At 37.9% G+C, this 21,572-nt stretch overlaps 3 protein-coding genes across 3 annotated transcripts in view; 2 read left to right on the top strand and 1 right to left on the bottom strand.

The window, feature by feature from the left end:
• Window positions 1-2,187: 2,187 nt before the first annotated feature.
• Window positions 2,188-6,765, top strand: LOC101307719 (rab GDP dissociation inhibitor alpha-like). Its single transcript, XM_004287146.1, has 13 exons — window positions 2,188-2,441; window positions 2,875-2,937; window positions 3,038-3,121; window positions 3,231-3,338; window positions 3,435-3,607; window positions 3,909-4,020; window positions 4,135-4,215; window positions 4,307-4,369; window positions 4,515-4,616; window positions 4,953-5,077; window positions 5,864-6,074; window positions 6,158-6,232; window positions 6,418-6,765. The coding sequence occupies exons 1-13, from the start codon at window positions 2,355-2,357 to the stop codon at window positions 6,466-6,468; spliced, it is 1,335 nt and encodes a 444-aa protein (XP_004287194.1). The 5' UTR covers window positions 2,188-2,354; the 3' UTR covers window positions 6,469-6,765.
• A 748-nt stretch (window positions 6,766-7,513) lies between these two features.
• On the bottom strand, window positions 7,514-12,806 carry LOC101308015 (MLO-like protein 1-like). The gene is made up of 14 exons (XM_004287147.1): window positions 12,557-12,806; window positions 12,376-12,433; window positions 11,965-12,242; window positions 11,436-11,552; window positions 11,166-11,226; window positions 10,958-11,052; window positions 10,151-10,225; window positions 9,945-10,033; window positions 9,357-9,406; window positions 9,190-9,230; window positions 8,719-8,928; window positions 8,562-8,629; window positions 8,368-8,428; window positions 7,514-8,265 (listed from the first exon to the last, which is right to left on the bottom strand). Exons 1-14 carry the CDS (start codon window positions 12,668-12,670, stop codon window positions 7,972-7,974), a joined length of 1,611 nt encoding a protein of 536 aa, XP_004287195.1. The 5' UTR covers window positions 12,671-12,806; the 3' UTR covers window positions 7,514-7,971.
• A 1,565-nt stretch (window positions 12,807-14,371) lies between these two features.
• The window catches only part of LOC101308312 (histone-lysine N-methyltransferase ASHH3-like), an 8,457-nt gene continuing 1,256 nt past the window's right edge, over window positions 14,372-21,572 (top strand). The window contains exons 1-12 of the mRNA XM_004287148.1: window positions 14,372-14,440; window positions 14,827-14,956; window positions 15,241-15,355; window positions 15,851-15,950; window positions 17,600-17,678; window positions 17,775-17,946; window positions 18,033-18,113; window positions 18,273-18,447; window positions 19,541-19,568; window positions 19,698-19,794; window positions 21,186-21,234; window positions 21,373-21,456. Coding sequence (XP_004287196.1) covers window positions 14,423-14,440; window positions 14,827-14,956; window positions 15,241-15,355; window positions 15,851-15,950; window positions 17,600-17,678; window positions 17,775-17,946; window positions 18,033-18,113; window positions 18,273-18,447; window positions 19,541-19,568; window positions 19,698-19,794; window positions 21,186-21,234; window positions 21,373-21,444 — 1,116 coding nt within the window. The 5' untranslated portion in view covers window positions 14,372-14,422 and the 3' untranslated portion in view covers window positions 21,445-21,456. The remainder of the gene's footprint in view (window positions 14,441-14,826; window positions 14,957-15,240; window positions 15,356-15,850; window positions 15,951-17,599; window positions 17,679-17,774; window positions 17,947-18,032; window positions 18,114-18,272; window positions 18,448-19,540; window positions 19,569-19,697; window positions 19,795-21,185; window positions 21,235-21,372; window positions 21,457-21,572) is intronic.

Consider the following 21,572-nt stretch of genomic DNA (forward strand, 5'->3'; position numbering starts at 1 on the left):
TTTTTGAAAAAAAAAAAGTCAAGCTCCGTCCATTAATCAACGATCTTACAAGATCAAGGTTAAATGTCACGAATGACCCTCGTTATCATCCACTGCTCAAAATGTTGTTAAACAGCCAGATCTAGTCTAACAATAAATGTCAAATGACACCTGAATCAGACTAACAAAAAAAAAAAAAAACCTATATTATTAGCAAATGCCAAGTGCATTCACATTATTCACTAACCTAAAAAAAACAAAACAAATGGTGTACCTCCTATGGGGTCGTTGGCATTGATGACGGCGTTATAGTGTCGAACCATGGTTTCTGGTTTGGATCCTTTAGGCCAGGCTGCGGCGAGGTGTTGGATGGTAACGGCGACACACCATGGCAGCAAGTTGGCTGGCCAAATCGATCGGGTGGTCTAATTGGTGATTGGATTGTCATGGAGTTCTTTTACCTTACGCTAGATGGAGCGTTGGCTCTTGGTGACGGCAACGGCAGTTTGAATCCCGGCTGGGATTTTGAATCACGACTTGGCCTTATTGCTGTGAATTTCAATCCCAACGGTGGTGTTTGGTTAGTCCGCTCTGGTGGCCGCCTTCGAGTTGTTGGGACTCTCGGTAACTTGTGTGGTGGCCAAAGGCAAGCGGCTAGTTGGTCTGGGATGGATTTGGGAGTGGCAGTCGACAATGGCGATGGAGTGCCACAGTTGGGTGCACAAGGCAAAAGATTTTGGGCTTGGGCCAGAATTGCAAATCCTGTTAGGATTTGGGGAATTATGGGTTGTTGGTATATGAGTTTTTTTAGGGTTTTTTTTTATTGTATTTGGGGAGCTCTTCTAGTGAGGACCTCTATAATGAGGACTAGTTGAGGATTTTTCGGTTTATGGTTTAAAAGACCTATTTTTTGATCACATCTTAACATCTCATCCATTCAGTTTTTAAGTCTATATGATTAGATCATTCCTACAAATTTTCAGCCGAATCAGTGATCATTAAGGTGACAAACTATATCAAATTAATGGACGAACCAAATATGTCAAACATGAACCGTTCAAGTTCATAATTAGTAAATCACACTTATGAATGTCTTAACGATTTTCAATATGGTTGAAAATTTTCAAAAAATGATCAACTCATAAATACCTATAAACTGAACAGTTAAGATATGTATATAAGATCGAAAAGTGGGATAAACTGAAAAGTCTTCAACTAGTCTGCGACTTAAGGGTCCTCATTAGAATGACTCTCATTATTAAGCCTGGGGAAACTCCCTCTGCGTAGGGTGGTTTTCTAATAAGTGCTACTAAATATTCCTTTCGGTACATGGTAGTCTATAATGTCGGTTACTAAAATTTAGTATTTGGTGGTGTATTAAGTGTGAGATGTATATTTTTGAGAAATTTTAAATACACACCCATAATATCTTAATACACACCCCTAATCTCTTAATACACGTCTCTATTATTTTATATTTCTATTAAGATTTTATATAGGTAAGCTAAATGACCAAAACAAACATCTATTATTAAAAAAAAAAAAAATTCGCGTTAGAAGTATTTTTTTCAACATCTTCTACCCTAAAATATCGAAAACACGTCTTCTTTCCTAACCCAAACTCTGTTCCACAATTCATTTGGGTTGTCTTCTTTCTTCTTTTTTTTATTTTTTGTATCTGTATCAGCTTTAGTTTGATCTTGCATATCATATTGTCAATTAAGTACTGCATCTTTATCATGACATGTTTTATCGAGTAACTAGCTATCTATGTTTAATAGCTATTGTACTTATACAGTTTTACTAGTTTGTGAATTTTGAAAACTTGTATTGGTGATTTGGAGTTGGGATATAACAATAATCATTTGATTATAAATTGAACGATGATAACCAAAAATTAGACGAAATAATATGTAAAAAGAGGTACCAAATAGTAAATATATATTGATTATATTAAATAGTTGAATATTTCATAAATTAAGGGTATTTTAGACAGTTTAAAATATGTATTAAACTTGATAGGTGGTGTATTAAGTAAGAGGTGTATTAAGATATTAGGAGTGTGTATTTAAAATTTCTCTTTAATATTTAGTCATATGACTAAAAAAATAAAAAAAATAAATAAATGTATCTCGGTTTTCCTACTCAACACACAAAGCATCTATTCGTTTTTTTTTTTCTCCTTAGAGAAGAAAGCATCTTCGTTGGGCAATATTATTAGTCGTGCGTGGTAAATCCAATACATATATGATTGACAGAGCAAGACAGAGATAGACTCGGTGAGGAAAGACGAAAGAGAAACAAACCCTAGGGAGGAAGAGGAATCGTGATCTGTTTAGATCAAGCAAAGCAAAGCAAAGCAGCAGGAAGAGGCGATGGATGAGCAGTATGACGTCATAGTGTTGGGAACTGGTCTCAAGGAATGCATCCTCAGCGGTCTTCTCTCCGTTGACGGCCTCAAGGTTTCACTTCTACTCACTCTCCTTGCCTCACAAATCGGGGATCCATGAGATCCGTTTGCAATCGCAATCGGGCAGATCTACTATTTAGTCACTTGAACTTAATTCGCATACACTTGAAACTTCAACTGCTTTTCATCCTATCTTCAACCTGTTAAAAGATGCATACAACTGCCCGTCGATATGGATTTATTTTGAACGATCTGCAACCATTGTGGACTAAAATTTCCTTTCAAGTTGTCCTTTGTTTGTGCTTGAAACTTTACTACAGCCCAAGTTTTCTTATACTGAATTCCTTATTATTATGTCCCAATAATATTTGTTCAGGCCTCTTTTTGAGTACATATTTACTGCCTGTTTCAAGAATTGTTCGCACCTTTACTCTTCTCTTCTTTAGCTAAAGATCGCTTGGTGTTGATATAACCACTTGATACAGGTTCTACACATGGATAGGAATGACTATTATGGAGGAGAGTGCGCATCACTCAATCTTATTCAGGTCCCATTCTGCCGCATATTCTTTAACTTGTGGACAAGTACCCGTTTTATACTTGTATTCTGGTTTCTGTGTTATGTCTTGTTAAACTATTTTCTTGCAGCTCTGGAAGAGGTTCAGGGGAGATGATAAGCCCCCAGCACAGTTGGGCTCTAGTAGGGATTATAATGTGGACATGGTCCCTAAGGTGCATTTTGTCTTTTATATTGCTTTGCATTGTGCTTTTGCCACAATCTACAGGTTACTTCTTATTTGCTTTAAGTTTCCCTAACCTGTTTTATTTTTCTATGTCTTAGTTTATGATGGCCAATGGAACTCTAGTGCGTGTCCTCATTCATACAGATGTTACCAAGTATTTGTCCTTCAAAGCTGTGGACGGCGGCTTTGTCTATAATAAAGGAAAAGTAAAAGTTGTTGACTTGCTGCACTTCTTGATTATTCTTACACATTGATGTATAATTTTGGTCTGAACCCTTACAAGTGTTTATCCATTGCAATAGGTTCACAAGGTTCCAGCAAATGATATGGAGGCACTTAAATCTCCACTCATGGGTCTGTTTGAAAAGCGCCGTGCCCGCAAGTTCTTCATATATGTTCAAGATTATAATGAAAGTGATCCCAGAACACACGAGGGAATGGACTTAACAAGAGTGACAACTAGAGAACTGATAGCGTAAGTGCTTGGATGTTACCCTTTCTGAAATTAATTTCCATGATGCGTTTGACAGGATTTTTAAAGGTGTATTCTTGATGGACTATATTAAAAAGAATAATTTTTTTTTTTTGAATCATCTGAGTGCATATTATTTGGTCGGAATAATACTTGATGGGTAAATTTAGTTGACCAATGGCTACATTTATTGTGTAGTGTATATAGTTAATTACTTAAGAAAAGAGTTGATAACATACCTGTAATGAACATGCTAAGCACCTGAAAACATTTGCTAATTCATGTGTGTTCAATGTTGCAACAGAAAATATGGTCTTGATGACAACACTATTGACTTCATTGGGCACGCATTAGCACTTCATAGAGATGATCGCTACCTGGATGAACCTGCACTGGATACTGTGAAGAGGATGAAGGTGAGTACTGGATTGAGATGAGTTGGTTTTTGTATCTCTAGACCTTTAGTTTTCGTGAATCAGTTGTTTCGTCATTGTCATTCACTTGAGTATTCCCTATTGTTTTCTTCATAGCTTTATGCGGAATCTATTGCACGTTTTCAAGGAGGGTCTCCATACATTTATCCGTTGTATGGACTAGGAGAGCTTCCTCAGGTCTGTCACTTTATATTCTATTGTACGAGTATAACTGTCGGTGAAGGTCAGTAAAGATATTCATTTCTTTTCTGAGTGGGGCTTTATGCAGGCATTTGCAAGACTTAGTGCGGTGTATGGTGGCACTTATATGCTTAATAAACCTGAATGCAAGGTACTCCTACTGTCCTCGTATTTTATGGATTTAACACTATGCTTCAACTATTGCATCATTTTTTTTCTCTTTTACTCGACAATTGGGAATTGCTGTTCTCATGTTATCTAGTCTGGACACTGAGTTTTCTCCTGCCTGATCCCAGGTGGAGTTCAATGAGGAAGGGAAAGTTATTGGTGTTACATCTGAAGGTGAAACTGCTAAATGCACGAAAGTTGTTTGTGACCCTTCTTACTTGCCCAACAAGGTAAATTGGGTGATTCTTCTGAGTTTGCATAGAATTTGAGGTCCTTAGATTATCTTTGATAAGAAAGTAAACATTTTGATGAATGAAAGTGCAAATAAGATGGACGACGAGTCTTCTGGAATTAAACAGAGTGAAGAAGCTGCAGATAGATTGATATTATAATCCCATCATACATATTGGTGGGATCAATATATTACCTCTACTGTCTGGAAATGCAAATGCTTCTATTAACTTGTTGGCTCGTATGTCTTCGCGTTTCTTCTATGTCAAGCTTGATGGGTCAAGTACAATGCTGTTATCTTGTACTTAAACTGAAGATTTGAAGTGTTTCAACAGGTCAGAAAGGTTGGTAAGGTTGCAAGGGCTATCGCCATAATGAGCCACCCGATCCCAAACACAAATGATTGTCATTCAGTGCAGGTTATCTTGCCTCAAAAGCAGTTGGGTCGCAGATCAGATATGTAAGTTTTCCCATAAACTGCAAGTAATGCTCTCATTTCTGTGATAATATTGCTGTTCTCTTAAGTAAGTAGAACCGGAAATATTATTATTATTATATTTCTTATTCCCTTTTTTAGTTTTCTTTTTATCATTCATTTGAGAGGGCCTTACTGGGTTAAAAGAACCAAGTAATCAAGATGTTCAATTGTCAGGAATAGGGATTGTTCTCCGTGTAGAATATGCTTAACGAGTCTGATTAGTTGAGCACTTGAGCATATGGACATATCATGGCTCTGTAAAGTCTGGACACCTCATAAACTCTGAGTCCTATCTGAGGGTATGCTCAGTCTGATGTGATTTTTTTTTTTCCTACTCAACATGGCTAGTTGGTAAGGTTTTTCTCAGTATAGGTCTACCAACATAATTCCATGAATAGCTTGTTTTATCCATGATAAAGAAACGTCTTTCTATATGTTTAAGGAAGATTGAAATTGTATAATTTGTGCGACACTAAAACGATAAATGGGCCCTAGTTGTTTTAATTATGCTGTACTAGGGGTTTTTCATTTAGTGTTAAAAGAGGTCCATGACAACATTTGTGTTATGCGTAAGTTTGTCCTACTACAACTTCATGGCCAAAGTGCCTACCAAAAAAAAAAAGGTAAAGGTTGGCAAGTAGAAGAGGCCTTTTGGGATCTTATATACCCTAGACTATGACTCTTCTTCTCTCTCTCTCTCTCTCTCTCTCTCTCTCTCTGTATTATATTTCTTCAGGCTGCAGTCTGATGTTTTAATGAATGAAACAGGTATCTTTTCTGTTCCTCTTATTCTCACAATGTTGCTCCGAAGGGAAAGTTTATTGCGTTTGTGTCAACGGAAGCGGAAACTGATAATCCACAGACTGAGCTAAAGCCAGGAATTGACCTTTTAGGGCCTGTTGAAGAAATATTTTTTGATATATATGACAGATATGAGCCGGTCAATGAACCCGTTTTGGACAATTGCTTTATATCAACTGTGAGTCATGTTCAAGCCTTGGTTTCTATTTTCAAGTTTTATAAACGATGTACACTTGACCAGTGCCTTTTAATGATCAACAGAGTTATGATGCAACAACACACTTTGAGTCTACTGTCATGGATGTGCTCAACATGTATACCTTGATAACAGGGAAGGTAAGAAATTCAATCATACTAGGGTGAATCAGTTCAGATGTGTTTTCCCGTCATTTAAATTCAAATGGAAATGCTTTACTACGCTAACTACTTTTGACTAACAAGCCCTTCTTTCTTTTCACTGGTGTCCGAGTGTGTTTTGTATCTAACAAGGGTTTAACTAGTTACCTGGAATGCTTGATCAGGTTCTTGATCTCAGTGTGGACCTAAGTGCTGCCAGTGCTGCAGAAGAATGAGTGAAGCTGCCTGTTCTGTTTGCAGCTACAATAGTCTTTTGTTCCAAGTACTGTGTGCTGGGCCCAGGTGGGGACTCTGGGGCTTTTTACTTTTAATCATAGACTCGTATGTAATGTAATGTTGGTTTCTGTTATTTAACATCCTTTGAAAGAAAAAGAAAAAAACTTGTACTGGAAAACATTTCTAGATTTGAACATGCACTTTTGGCAACTTTTCGGTTGTGGTTGTGTGGGGCCATTTAGATTTATGTGTCATATGGCATATACTCTCAAGAGATTTGTTACTTTCTCTCTGTCTAGGCTTGGCCTGCCCTTTGTTTTCTACTGAAGAAAAAAGCGAAGATATCCTGGGACTGTCTGTTCTAATACGTGGTATGAACTATGAAGTCATTCCATTAAGGATATCTTCCAGAGGTTTACATTTAGGGTCATATGCATGAGAAATTAGCACAACTAGAAAGGTTTTGCCTGTATGTTGCGTAACAAGCTGTGATATGCATTAGTTATTGATCACTAATAAACTTCCAAGTAAGAGAGAGTCTTAGGTGCGTGTCTTGTGCGACCCACCAGTCATATAGCGACACGTGGTTGTTGTTGTTGTTGTGTTTTTTTTATTTTTCCAAGCACCCCCCCCCCCCCCCGGGTCCACCTGCGTTCTTCTTCCTCTGCTCCGGCGCTGCTTCTTTCTTCCTCCGGCGAAGCTTCTTCCTTTACACGGGTTGGTGGAGGCATCATCTTCCTTCCTCTTCCCCGGTGAAGCTTCTTTTTCCTTCCTCCGGCGAAGCTTCTTCCTTTACGGTGGAGGCGGAGGCGGCGGCGGCTCGGCAGAGGGAAAGAAGATTGGAGGGGATCGGTTTTCGACTGGAGAAAGGAGGAGGAAGAAGAAGATGGCAGGTGTGAAAAAAAAAAACACGTGTCAAAAGATGATTGGGTGCGTGTCAGGTGGTGCAGCTGATGCACCTAAGAATTTATCTCCGAGTAATCTTGTTCTCACAAATAAACTTCGAGAAGTAGCCAGCCTAGGAGCCACGGTGGCAGTAGTAATGGTTGTTATAATTGTGTTCTTGACTTTACTTTAGTATTGCCTGTATTGTTCTAAGAACAAAGTATGTTTGATCATAACATGCGTAGAAACAAAATCCACAAGAAAATTAAGCAGCTCGCCGGTAGAGTGTATAGCTCTACAATACATGTTTAAAGGTGAAAATTATACAGCGCACCCGGGTGCGTCGCGCACTCGTCCATCTCAGCCGTCCATTTTAAAAAGTCAAAAGTCCGCATCAAATGGACGACGAAGATGGACGGGTGCGCTGAATACGCTCTCGTTTAAAGGGCCAACTTACAAGAAAACGGGCAGAGAGAAGGAAAGACAATTGTGCCATGGGAGAGGAAGAAGTGGCAAGGAGAACATAAATGAAAGGTACTCATGTAGCTGCTTCTGGTTCCATCAAATGATTTTCAATCGATCATTCAGATGTTTTGGTGGATCCATCGATTGAATTTTTATACATGATCATTGGCGGGTGGCTGCTGATGAGGCTGAATTTCTCCCGCATGAACGGAAACTTGAGCCAATTCAAGTTTCCCCGATGTTGTGTTGGACACAGAAGTTGCCTCTTCTTTGTGCAATTTGTATTTGCTGCTATGACTGACTTTGCTAGAACCACTACTACTGCCGTTACCATTAGTAGCTGCCTTCCTCAAAGCCGCCTGGTGCTTTTTTGCCGATTTAGCCCACCCAGCAAGTCCCACTTGTACGTGTTCGTCGAATATTGCGTTCTTAAAAGATGTTCCCATCTAACTCAATACACACGTACTCGATCATTAATATACATACGTCTCTCTAAAATCTTCGAGGCTAATTATAAGTTCATTTATATATCCTTCAACATTACTCACCTGTGTGACAATTGCGTACAGTGGCAACGTACTGTAGCTGCAGACGAACTGGACAAATGCTCTGAGAATGGATATATATGATTCCCCATACATATATTAAGAAGAGAACAACAAACGTATCAGATCGAAATAGTTAATATGTATATATGTGTACAATATACAAACACACATCTTGACAAGTATCAGTAGCTTACCCGATTACAAGTCTTGGGATAACGTAACCAATTTTCCCCATCATGCAGGAATCAAATTTATATTGAATCTGCATGCAAGAGATCCATGGATCAATAACTCTGATACTAAACAGTACGTTATTATATACGTAAGTATAGATGTCATGCAGTTACATACCCATATCCAGAAGAAAAGTGCGAGTTCAAAAGAATTTTGGAACAAGATGATATGAATGAGTAAGAGAACCAATCGAGGCCTGCGGAACCAGAAGTGATCGTCTGAAGGTTGAACCACCAAGTCTCCTTCTATTGCGATGTGCTTCTCGGCGACATCATGGGCTAACTGGATTATAACATGCTCCAACTTGGTGCCAACAGCAAGTAAAAGCTGCATGTACGAGAGACAACAATTAGTAAGTAATTACCTTAATTATTTAGAGAAAATATGTAATGTGTGCAAAGAAGGTGTCTGGTTTTCTAATAGTAGAGATATATATCATTGTAAGTCATAATTAAGCATATCTGTACTGTGCGTACGTAGTAGTGTAGTACGGAAACGTATCTATACAAATACAACACTCATGTAATAGTTAATAATCAGATTGGCATGTCTGCAGTTGAAGTAGAATAAGTGGTTTGGAAAGCTTACAATGAACGGAACGAATGCTATCCAGAAATAGGCATGCCAACCTGTACGTATAAGATTGACATATGTGATATATGTTTAGTAACATATCTTAACGTACTAATTAGCTGCATGGTTTTGAAATCCCAGCTCTACGCAGGTTACAATCAATGGATATATAGGTAGCTTACCAGCAACATTCAGCAACAAGAAAAGGACTACAAACATCCAGAGGTACCAACTGAAAATCATTGTTAAAGAATCAACATAAAGCTAATTAACTATGAGCGATTAGCTAGTTAGGGTAATCTATGAATATTAATTAGCGAGTTAATTAACAACCATTGAAACTATATATATATATATACAAGGATTATCAGGTGCGGACGTCCGTACGGGTTTTCCGCCATTTCTCCACCATTCCAGCGTCGGCGACACCGTTTCTTCTCCCCGGAGTGATCCAAAACCTCCCCCGACGGTGTTGGAATGAAGAAAAAGGCCGGAGAGATTGCGATCGGAGGTCTGTGCAGCAATCTCACTCAGAACTTCACGACCGATCATGGTGGACCTCCGATTGCGATCTCTCCGGCCTTCTTCTTCATTCTAACACCGTCGGGGGAGGTTTGAGATCAAGTCGGAGAGAAGAAACAGCGTTGCCGGCGCTGAAACGGTGAAGAAACGGCAGAAATCCGTACGGAAAACCCGTACAGATGTCCACACCTGATAATCTTTGTGTGTGTGTGTATATCATAATCTGAGCTAATATTGTAACGGATCACCTTATTCCAACGACTCTCTTGAAATCTGCCTCGAGGGCACGTACCATGTACTTGTGGAAATTAAAATTTGGATTTCTCTTGCAATGTGTCTGCATGAAAATATAAACAGAACATGAAGTTTCTTTACGAAACTAATATGCAGAAAGGGCAAAAAAAGAAGCAAGAATTAGAAATAACAGCAACTAATTTATTTGTTTATGGCTTACCTTGATGAAGCCTAGTCGCATTGTCATATAATCTGTTTTGGTCACAGACCCATAAAATTGCTTGAAAAATGCAATCTGAAAAAGGAGCAGGGTAGGAGGAAGATAATTAATTATGAATTGTATGGGTCCAGCACCACGTAATTAAGGTCCCGTTATGGGATTTGTATTTTTCTCAAAATTAATTTTATGAAATTGATACGTTGATATGTATATATAAGAAATCGTTTAATTAATGAGATTTAATTAAATGTAATCAAGCGTAATGATAGAGCGTTTCCACCAGGAGATCTCTTCCACCAGTTCGTAGTACGTACGTGATCGAATCGCATGCATAATGCTCATTTCAACGATTATGAATTTGTGATCGAGCTTACAAAGCCTAATTCTTACACTAATATACATAGATATTTCCCAAGCTAAATTGAAATGCATTTTGAACCTATTAATAAGGCCATTGTGGTGCCAACTTTGGAGGTTCCTGATCTGCATTTATCAGATACGCATTAGAAACGTCTCAAGGCTAGCTATAAGATCGATCTATATATCATCTATCCAGTTTATTTATGTGATGAAAAAGAGATGCGTGCCGTCCGTAGTAATGTAGTATTTGCTCATAATCACAATCAAAGAGATTGAGTACTCGATTGATCATTAGCTATCATTTAGCTAAACTTACTGATCGATTTTGAATTTTATTTTATTTTTTATTTTTTTGGAAAACGGTCAGGTTACTTTCTGCTGAGTTTTAATAATAATAACTAATTAGTAGCTAAATTACCAAGCGACTAAATTACTAGCATGACTCACCAACCAACCCAGAAAAGCTTGATTCTTTCCGATACCCAGAAAACGACCCCTGATAAATTCATGGTCTTGGACGGCAGTGAACTTCTCTGTCAAAACTGCAAGAGCGTTTAGGGTAACATATCGATTAATAACTGTAAAAACTTTCAACTATACAACATTATTTATATGCATATGTACACGAGCATATACTATAGAGGATCGTTTATACCTTCTTCTGGATTGTACTCTTTTCTCACTATAGAATCTTCCCATTGTTTCCATTGACGTATCTACTCCGTTAGATTGAAATACCACAGGTTAATTACACGTCATTTAACAGGATATATCAGTGTGTGTTTATATATGTAACAATAATAAAGAAACAAAACGCATGCGTTTTCGATCAAAAGCACAGGCAAGCTATATATCTAGCAGTCAAAGAATTCTCGGTGGCATATATAAATATAAACGATAATAAAGCTAGGGCTTGAGAAGGTACCTTAATTCCTCCAAAAATAATGGTTAGAGCACAGAACGACACATGCACCACAGCTAGCACAAATATGAAAATATGTAGATGATGCAATGCAGTCGTGGATAGCAATGGGACCTTCCCCTGCATAAATTAATCAGATCAGTATTCAGAACACTAAAATTTACCTCAATGTTCCAAGTTATTAGGTGAAAACAAAAGAAATATTAGTTGTGCAACCCTTTCAGAGCATATATAATATGTAAGGTCTGTTCAAGTATATAACCAAGTTCTGCCTCATGAGCTTGATTCTCGTGGCACTTAATTTGTTTGAAACGTTCAACTGATTTTTCAATCTGTGATAGATGTGACGTATGTCCCACACATAATAGATCGTTTCCGGTAAGACACAAAAATATTCAATAATGGAGCAAGTTAATTAATTGGTTGAACAATACTGATAATTTCACAATACAGAAATTTAATATCAATATATAGGACTTTTAGGCTAGGATTGAAAATGAAATTGACGTTGACCTAGCTAATTAATTACTACCTCTGAACAGGTGCCGGTGGAACCGGATTTAGAGGTCTCGGAGTCATCTGCAAGAAGGCGACGGGCAGTCCCGGCTGGAAAAAGCAGCAGATGCCGAGAATAGTAGTTACTAGTGAAGAAGCTGCTGGTCTGGAAATGGGCAGTCGTTGACGTTGACTCCGACTCTTCTTCATTACAAGGCAGCCAATGACTGGCCAGTTTCTTTGATATGCAGATCTTTTCTATAGGTCCTTGGAACACCGTCAGCAGGAGTGATATAAACCCCAAAAGCATCAACTCTGCATATATCACAAATTCACAATCAATCAGCGTAACTGATTAAGTAGCTAGGTATTCTTCGAACTCTCAATTCAGACCGATCAAAAAGAGAGAGAGAAAAGCTAGAAATAATTAAAAGATTTAGAGGAGCACCTTCTTTGATCTTCTGCAAGGCCTCGAAGAGAGGTTTCTGGTTCTTTCTCTTGAGATACTGTACGAAGTGAAGGAAAACTTATATAGTTAAACATATATAAAAATTAAGCTAGAGATCGATCATAGAGATTAATTTGAGAGCGGTACGGTGGAGCTATGAGATGGAGGTAGCTAGACATGCCTTGCCAGTATAGTGAAGTAATCTCTCGACAGCTAAAGATATGAAGACTATAATAGAACACACAAAAGCCACCACCCATGTCGGTGTGTACTCCAATGTTGTCCCTCCTGCCATGATCGATCTTGTGTCGCCGGCGAGGATGTGGTGCGATCGTGGCTGCCGGTACTGTGTTGATCCTGCCTGCCTAGCAATGCAAGCACCGGCCAGAGACTAGTACTCTGGTCGCTACCACTGCATGCTCTTTCTATCTGTCGATCTCTCCGTTGATCGATATATTTATAGCTAGTCAGTTTATTTGCTTTGTTTACTGATATATTTTATGATTAAAACATGATGGAAGAAGGCTGAAAAAGACGTGGACGACGACGCCGGCCGATCGACGGGAAACGAGACTCGGGGACCAGAATGACAGAAATGGTAGCTAGCTAGAATAATTAATATATATTTGTGGTTCAAGTCGTGGCTGCGGTTGTGTAGCTGGTAGGGTTTATTAGGGCGCAGTCTTAATCTTGACGTACTGTAGTGAGTCTGTGAGTATTCATCTGAAAATTAAGATGGAATAGAAATAGAATTTGGTGAATTGAATTTCATTGATACAGAATCATTGAATATATAAGGGTAGGGAAAGTAATATGCAGAATATTTCTTCTCTAAATACAAGATACAACTGAATATTTTCCTAACAATCTAACATCATCATGTACTACAAATGCCTCCTTTCATATACTTATATCAGATATATAAGTTATATATCTGTAATTAAATGATATATATATATTATTGTAGGATGTTTTGTTGACTCACAGTCGCGGCCGGGCAATATAAGCCTGGCAAGCAGCAACCTACCTTCCGGGACTTTTCCCAAGTGATGACTCCTTTGGCTTCCCTCTTGCTAGCTAATTGATATCAGCAACTTAAATGGAGTTGGTCAATCGATGGATCGGAACAATCTGCTATATATACGTACGTACAGCGATGGTTTTTAGGCTAGCTTCTAGTAAGTGTAAAACAACACGCAGCATATCATATGATACGTGAACAAGGTGGCTGCCAAATTAAGATGCTTCAATCCGCGCGCATCTGCCTGCAGCCATGCTACCTGGTCAACACAAACATGCGACGTCTATTACCATATAGCTAGGGCAATAATTTTCAATATATTTAATTAGCTGTAAATTAATTACGCGTTTACATATATTTGTTTGTTTGTTGTAATTTGAAGATTAAAATCTTTACCATTATAAAGCCAACTCAAAACTTTACGAAATTTTGTCTTAATTGAAACAAACACATCGTGTCTATGTCTTACTAGAGTAAATTAGTAAACCAAACAAGATACAGTTAAATAGATAATACCTTTGAATGTCATTTCATAAAATATAAAAAATATTAGTTATATTTTAGTTGTAAAATTCCACATGTCTAAATCTGATTGGAATGCAGGACCATATCAAACTGTCATGTGGTTCTCTCGTAATATTTAAAAATTTCTCCAAGACTAAACATAGGGCTTTGTCGACCGCGTCTTAGTCGGGCAGTAATTAAGCCATGCGCTGGATTAATTTTGTGGGTCGATTAAGAGGCCAGACCATGGTCTTGCCTGTGAGGTGCACTTGCTCTTAATAAGGGAAATGTCGTGAGTTAGACTTATGCAGTTGTAATTTTCCTGATAAAAAAAAAACTATTTTCTTATTTACATTTTTTTTTTTTGTTATTAAGGAAGAGGCTTTGCCAGAGAGACGCTAGTAAAAGAAAGTAGACGAACCGCGCGCAGCCACGATTTATCGTTATCCTCCGACTCCAGTCCTCAGTACTTCACTCTCCTCCCAAAATCAACTGTCGCCGCAGGCCGCGGTTCTTAGTGCGATGCCTGCTATGAAGAAGGTGATTTCTCCTTTCTTTGTTGTTCTTGCCTTTCTTTTCATCAATTCGCGACTCAACTAGTCAACTCGGATCCATAAATTTTTCCAGTTTTATTTCTTGATCTGAATGAAACTGATAATGTGACTTCATCTTTTCACTTTCCTCACAATTTCTGTTATCTTTACTCGGATCTTCCTTTTCCAATATGCCTTCTGGCTGGTTCGTTATTACTTGATTGAATTCTGATGAAATAATTCTAGATAATCTTGACAGAGTTTTGGTTTCCTTCTTGTTAGTGTTCGTGTGGCTTTGATGGGATATTAGAGTAGCTGTTTGCCAAGTAATGGTTGCTATACTGCTAGTATTTACTCCATTTTTCTTTTATGCTTATGATTTTTTGTGTTCAGCATTCGGAGCGTAGTCACATTGGGAATGTATTCAACAAGTTGCTGAAGCAGATTGGAAGTCCTGTGGATTTTGAACTTCCAGATTGGCTCAATAAATGGAAACCGATGAACTACACTTTTATAAAGCGCAGTATCCTTTTATCTATGCAAGTTAAATCTTTACTCAACAGATCTATCATTTTTGTTTGGAACTTTACTGCAACTCAATGATTCCAGGCACTTTCTGCATATTTTTCTGATTTCTTGTTTAAAAGCATCCCTCTGATAGTCTTTCTTAACTCATAAGTTCAACTGTTTTGGTGCGTACTGTTTATGAAACACTCCATCTGCGTTTCCATTTTATACATCAGTCCATATTGAAGTACTTTCACTTCAGTTCTCTCTCTACTTTTTTAGTTTCTTTGACAATTTAAGATATATATCTCACTAAGAAGATTAAAAGACGACTTGAGGATGATGGAATATTCTGCTCATGTGGCCCATCATCACCAGGGTCTCCGAGTGTTTGTGGTAGAGATTGCCACTGTGGGTAAGGAAAATCTTGGTCAACAATGTCTATATACTTTGATGTTTCAACATGAATCCTCAAATATAGTCTCTCTACCTAATATCAGATTTTTTAACTCTCATTTTGATATAAAGTTTGCTTACATGTAGTAAGTTCTGCTCATCTTTAGTCTTGGGCAGTGGTCCAGTCTCTAGAGAGTGGTGCTTGTTTTGGACATTGCCTCTCACCAAGGTAGTATAGCTATTAGAGTATTAGGCAGTGTTGGAATGCTTTCTTATTGAGAAATGCACACATCTACATTAATAGAGTGATGCACTTTGTGGGTCTCTGATTCTTATTTATTTAGTCTCTTTGTTGCATGTAATTAATGGATGAGGTAAGCATACGATACCTGTCTACTTAATCTTAGGCCTGAAATTTTTGAATGCTCGCAGATCTAGGAAAAGATCCTCATTTTTCTATGTGATAGTATAGTTCACATTCAGGCTGAAATAAGTTGATTGTATTATTCTGCAGGATGCTACTGTCTAGCTGCTCCTCAGGCTGTAAATGTGGAAGTTCATGTCTGAACAAACCATTCCAGCACCGGCCTGTGAAGAAGATGAAGCTGGTCAAGGTATCTGTTTTATGTTGAAGTAATTAAATTGTAATACATTTTCTGAAAAGGGAATAATTCATATAAAGAAAGATTGCATAGACCGGAGAGTTCAACCTTGGTAGTCTTCATTTTAAACATACAAACTAACGTTGAAGGATAAGAAGTTCTTTTTGTAAATAAATGACTGTCTGATCAAACGTTGGTCTCTTATGTTGGTGGATCTTTATTAAAAACCTTGCATCCTGGTCAACTAATTAGGTGCTATGCCTTTTCAAAAAAGAAAAAAGAATAGAAAAAATTAGGGAAAATGCCCATTTAGTACTAATTTAAACCCCTTATTTCCCATTCCAATGAAAATCTTTTTCATTAGCCCATTTCAATATAAGGTGACCTTTTTTATGCCCAAATGCACAAATCTTTACTAAAGTCTTAACAAACCATAGAATTTTAAGACTATTTTGTCCTCACCCTTTACATATGCATAGAGAGAGAAAACGAAAGAGAGAATACTTGGCCGGAATCTCACCGGACTCCGGTCACCAGAATTTTTCCGACCGTCGGACTCCGGTCACCAGAATTTCCCGACCGCCTGACTCTAATCACTGGAATTTCCCCTGTAACTAGTTACTTACCCCCAATAACCAGTTAATGACCCCTAATAACCAGTTACCGACCCCAGTAACCAGTTACTGATACCCAGTAACCCGTTTCTGGCCCCCAATCACTGGTTACTGACCCTTAATAATCGTGTTATTAACCTCTAATAATCAGTTATTGACCCCCAATAATCAACTTATTGTAATAGAAAAGAAGAAATACTAGAACATAATCGAGTTATTGACCGCCAATAATCAATCAAAACTACAACACGAATAATCAAGTTACCTATCAGCTACAAAAATACAACTACACCTACCGCAGACCTGTGCACCCTCACACACCGGATCTACTCCCTTACCATGCGCCTTCCCTCATCGTACCTACTCCTCCCTCATCAAAACTGCTTCACCTCCCTCACCACGCACCCGACGCCTTCGATTTGGCCATGGAGGCCGAGCGCCGAGCGCCGAGAGAAGACCGACGACCGCCGAGCGTCGAGAGAAGACCGACGACCGCCGAGCGCTGAGCGCTAAGAGAAGACCGACGACAGCCGAGCGCTGACCGACGAGCGCCGAGAGATGAGCCGCGACCGACGAGCGCCGAGAGACCAGCGGCGACCGACGAGCGCCTAGAGATGAGAAGAGGTCGGAGGAGAGCGGCGCGCTCATCAGGATGTGGCGGACAGACGTCCCTCCATGGAAGAGGTCGCCGGAGATGGTGGAGGCGAGGATGAGGTCGCCGCCGACGAAGAGAGAGACTAACAGAAAAGATTTCAATTAGAAATCAACAAGAATCCTTAAAATCCCTGTTTTTGTGCATTTGGGCATTTTCCCTAGAAATTAGGTGCTCTGCTACTACATTGGACTACTTGACCAATACTCATCCAGGATTTTCTGTGATAAACTTTTGAATATGAGAAGATTGATTATGGGCAAACCTATTTTCCACATAAGGGATTGATTATGTTGCTTTGTTATGAATTTATCAATGGATAGTTTGTTCTATAACTTCTCTTCATTCTTAGTCACTTTTTTGTATCCTGAGTTAAAGTAAGGTCTTTATTGTAGACTGAGAAATGTGGTTCTGGAATTGTGGCGGATGAAGATATTAAGCAAGGAGAATTTGTGATAGAATACGTTGGAGAAGGTAACTATTTTCTTAGTCATTTTTGCTTTCTCTTTGGGTAAACGTAGCTTGTTTTGTAGTTGAAAGCTATTAACCAATGCTGTTTCTTTCATACAGTTATTGATGACAAAACATGTGAGGAAAGGCTCTGGAATATGAAACACCGTGGAGAAACAAACTTTTACTTATGTGAAATCAATCGAGATATGGTTATTGATGCCACGTACAAGGGAAACAAATCAAGATACATAAACCATAGCTGTTGTCCCAATACTGAGATGCAAAAATGGTCTTCTACTTGGCCTTCATTATGATTTAAACATTGTAATAGTTATATCATATCTTACATGACTTTTTGGCTATTGTTTTGTGAAGGATAATCGATGGTGAAACAAGAATAGGAATTTTTGCAACTTGCGACATAAAAAGGGGCGATCACCTCACCTATGATTATCAGTATGGACACCTACATAACCTTTGATTGAGTACTTCGATTAACTGTTGCATCTTTGGTTGAGAATCATATGTTTTAGAATCATCAACTTGGATTTCGATTGTGTATAAATCTACTAGCTGTTACCTTTATATCACAGTCCAGTCTAATAATTTCAGCAGGTTCGTTCAATTTGGTGCAGATCAAGATTGCCATTGTGGTGCTGTTGGTTGTCGTGAAAAACTCGGTGTCCGACCTACCAAACCGAAGATGTCATCAGTTGCTGCATTGAAACTAGTAGCATGCCAGGTGGCAGTGTCCTCTCCCAAAGTAAAAGGAATGTTCTCTGCAAAAGATGTAAGTGTTGGTTTGCTTGTCGTTCTTCCAAATATTTTGGTCAATTATTTAACGGTTTTGTCTAATTATTGGTAGTATACTCTTCCATAAAGGTCTTGTAATAAATGGTCTAAAGGGCATGCATGCGTTTATAATACGTGCTAAATTTGTGCTTAACTACTATGTTCTGCTGTGTGTGGGCATGCTAATGGCTAGTGTTTACTTCACACACGTTTGTAGATATAGAGTAATTACTTTGATGTGTTTAGGCACATGGTTTGGATCATTCCAAATTGAATATACTTGATGAGATGACAAGATAGGAATACAGTCTAGACATTTCACAGAACTATTGTGATATGTGCTTTGAAACAAAGAAGAGGAAGGTAGAAACAATAGCGTGACACATTCTTTGATTTCGAAGTTAGTACTTAAAGTTCAGTTAGAATTTATCGAACGAGCCTCGCTTGAATTTTTAAAATACCAATAACTAAAAGCATAAGAATTGTAAGACGATGCTGGTAACTTGAGAGTGACATTAGTATTTCTATTTAGAATTAATTAGTTTACCCCCTTGTGGTTTTGGGGGTGACTTCATGTTAGTCCCTACACTTTTATTTTCATCAGTTTACCCCTTGAACTTTTCAATTTCTGTCTGCCGTGCCCAAATTCTCATATTCCGTTTGAATTGACTTTTAATTATCAACAGTTAAGGTCCGATTTGGACATATAAGGTCTGATTTGCCCAAATTCTAGATACTGGCCTCACAGTTAAGGTTAAAATTATCAGCAGTTAACGTCCGATTTGGACAGAATATAGGACATTTGGTCACGCTTGAGGAAAATTCAAAAGTTTGAGGGGTAAACTGATGAAATTGAAAGTATAGGGATTAACATGAAGTTACTCCCAAACCTCATGGGGCTAAACTGAATTTAATTCTTCTATTTAATGCATTTTTGGCTTTGTTAAGTTTTTGTTGCTGAAATGTCTTTTTTGTTTATTTTTTTATTTTATTTTTTAAATATTTATTTTTTATTTTTCATTTGTGTGTGTGTGCGTGCATGATATGTTTTTGCAAATTTGGACTAATTGTGGGACACTTTTCTGGTAAAGGTTTATCCAAATGGTGGTTTTCCTATAGGTGAGCTTTCCTTTATAACGGTAGTGTTTGGATAAAGTACATTATCAATATTGTCCGCTATTGTAGTGATTCAATGTTTCTGAAAAATAATGTCTGAACTCTTGTGACACGTTTTATCTTTTCTTTTAGGAAGTTCTCAACCTATCTGTAAGGACCATAGCCAAGGTGGTACTGCTTGTAATTGCATTGATGAAGTGATACGAATACGTCGTCCCATAAATGAGAGGTAATTTCAGGATGTCTAATAACCATACATTCTTAGGAATTGTTGTGCAATACCAGGAATTAGTAGTGTAAAACTGGTTCTACTCCTGGTTTTAGTCTCTCACTTCCAAAAGATGGCTGTGATTTCTTGTGAGCCCTTTGGTGCTTTCTAAGATTTCCTATCCTTTCTGTGGACGAGTTTGGTCCTTGTAATTTATGTCAGTTTTCATTTGATTCTCTGTTGTCATGTTGGTCTCACAGACAGTACTGCAGGGATCAAAGTCTAACCTAATCAAAATTAATGAGCATTATAAATGGCACTCACCATGCACATAAGCCTCAAGTGACTATTCTGTCTTCAGAAAAAAACAAAATTCCTGTTGATTGCCACTGTTAGCTAATTACAAGGACTTGATTGCAAAAACTAGAACTATAAAGTATGTGAAAGTGACCCAAACTAGAGGGTGCAGATGTATTTTCTCTTTAGTTCTTTCATATCAGATCAGTCTCTTGGTTTCCACATAATTGTGTGTTATTGGAAGTTATTTTGGCTTGTTCACAAATCCCAACTTTGTTATAACAAGGAACCATACATGGTCCTATGTGCTGTTAACTTAGTGCTTTGTCATATCAAAGCTTGTTCTTGCTTGGCTTACTTTAGTTAATTTACAAATTTAAGTAGCGTTAGAGGATCAAAAGTGATTAATGGTCGACTTAAATGTTGCTTTGTCACTTTCCTCTTGTTAAGGAACACTTGCGTATTTTTTATGTATGATAATAATAATCTTGGTAATAGTATCTGATTTTTTAAATATGACTGATATTCTTCGCCTACGTGTTGGCCACAGTTGAAATAGAATAAATAATACCTGTGCTTGCTGAAATCATGAGTATAGTTTCGTGGTCTTGGGAAACTTTTGATAAACAACCATACAAGGGGCCAAAATTGGAAAACAAAAATTGTATTTGTTTTCCACATATACAGGGGCAACAGTTGTTAAAGTCTGGGTTCTTGAATAACTTATATGAAATCTGTAGGAGTGATACTGGGTATCATATCCCTGCTGTGGTGTCCGGCATTCGAACTTTGGCTCAGGGATGCTAGTGTACTTCTGGCTAGATCAACAGAAGTTAACAGTGTCAATGTTTTGTTATGGCTCTCTCACAGACACCTATTGACCTCAAACAGATATTTACAAACTTTCATTGACTTATTTTCCATCGGAAAAGACTAGGTGAACTGAAGTCCTGCAGTTCACTTCTGAGTGTGTTAAAGTTATAATGACTCATTAACTGCTACTTTACATTTTAATTTCTTTCATAGGAGATGTCAGTCAAGTTTCAGTTTGCATTTGTCTTGTAAAAAGAATTTCATTTGCTCAGTAGTTCTTTTTTTATGTTTATACATTGCAGGTCATTTGGGGTCATCAAACGGTTTGATAATCATTCCAAAAAACATGCGGTAAGAGCTGTTGATCTTTGTAGATAAACTCCACAGTCATGTCATGTGTATGGTATTGTAAACTTAACAATTTGGAAATGGGCATGTGTATTTGGTCTCAGAGTATGTTTGAAGATGGATATGTGTTTTTGGTTGCAGATCATGTTTGAAGATGGTGGAATTGAAATCCTGGACATGTCGAAAGAAGAATGGGAATTTGTAACGTTGTGATAGCATTATGAGGTAACTACATAATTTCTTTTTAACACTCATACATATAGATAACATAATATATATATATATACGAAAACGATAGAAAACGCAACTGCGCACAGTCCTTAAAGTGCGCACGGAGCTCT

This window comes from Fragaria vesca, linkage group LG1 (genome assembly GCF_000184155.1).
Source record: "Fragaria vesca subsp. vesca linkage group LG1, FraVesHawaii_1.0, whole genome shotgun sequence".
In the NCBI taxonomy this organism is placed as follows: domain Eukaryota; kingdom Viridiplantae; phylum Streptophyta; class Magnoliopsida; order Rosales; family Rosaceae; genus Fragaria; species Fragaria vesca.